At 29.5% G+C, this 1,002-nt stretch overlaps 1 protein-coding gene across 1 annotated transcript; it reads left to right on the top strand.

Annotated features, from left to right (window-relative positions):
- The first annotated feature begins 299 nt into the window (after positions 1-299).
- On the top strand, positions 300-587 carry LOC113403317 (uncharacterized). The gene has a single exon (XM_026643819.2). It carries the CDS (start codon positions 329-331, stop codon positions 551-553), a length of 225 nt encoding a protein of 74 aa, XP_026499604.2. The 5' UTR covers positions 300-328; the 3' UTR covers positions 554-587.
- The last annotated feature ends 415 nt before the right edge of the window (positions 588-1,002 follow it).

The raw sequence follows: 1,002 nt of genomic DNA, 5'->3' as shown, positions 1-1,002 counted from the left end.
AAACATTACTTTCTAAATTATTTATGAAAATTAAACCTTTTTTTAGGTAGCCTTAAAATAGCCTACATACGTGTTCATTTATAGTTGAATATTGGGACATACAATTTATACATACTTTTGTTATACTATACAATTATCTAATAATACTAAAAGGATGAAACCATCTTACTTTCTTAGTATCTAATAATATAAATGTTTAAGTCGGACGTTTGTTACTCATCAATGGATCTGAATGAAATATGACAAATTCATTATAGTCGGGAACAGCACAAAGGTTACTTTTCACAAACAATTGTCATTTCTACAATATTACAATTGTTTTAGAAAAATGGGGCTTCTCACGGCGTTAGCTGTTAATGGAGTCGGTGGTATCATTATCTACGGCACGGGAGGACTGGGCGCTGCTTGGGTCGCTCCGTGGTTAGGTTTCGGAAGTGCAGGAATTGCTGGAGGCAGCATGGCAGCAGCTGCGCAGTCTTACTACGGAAACCTCGCAGCTGGCAGCATCATCTCAAAATTGACAGCTATAGCTATGACTGCACCAATACCTTAGGTAATATTCTTTGATATTACAATGCTTATATTATAATAAAACGAAGATTTATTCAATAAGATTTTTCAGATATTTATTTTTTTATTTTTAATAATAACAAAGCAATATTTTTATTATAATAATTAAACCAATTAAAAGAAACATGCTAATTATGTATGAAATGTTAAATTCAAATCTCATACATTAATATGTAGAGGGAGAGATACATGTATATCAAATATGTATTGAAAAATGCAACAACTAAAATATATATTTATCAATTATGTATACAAGCAAAACTATCTGAAAAGTACTTCTGTAAAATACACATATGTCTTACTGATATGCAATAAAGTAATTAATAAATAAATTAACTATCTGAAATTTAAGTGTTGCTTAATATTGTAATGTGCATCAGATTCTGGAAATACCTGAACATGAAAATGAAATGAAATAAAGAAGTTTAATTA

This window comes from Vanessa tameamea, chromosome 13 (assembly GCF_037043105.1).
Source record: "Vanessa tameamea isolate UH-Manoa-2023 chromosome 13, ilVanTame1 primary haplotype, whole genome shotgun sequence".
In the NCBI taxonomy this organism is placed as follows: Eukaryota; Metazoa; Arthropoda; class Insecta; order Lepidoptera; family Nymphalidae; genus Vanessa; species Vanessa tameamea.
The sequence above is the reverse complement of the archived record's forward strand: the minus strand, read 5'-3'. Positions and strand labels throughout refer to the sequence as shown.

Bases quoted from the DNA above. Each gene is read 5' to 3' on its own strand.
- LOC113403317 (XM_026643819.2), top strand. From the start codon at position 329: ATGGGGCTTCTCACGGCGTTAGCTGTTAATGGAGTCGGTGGTATCATT.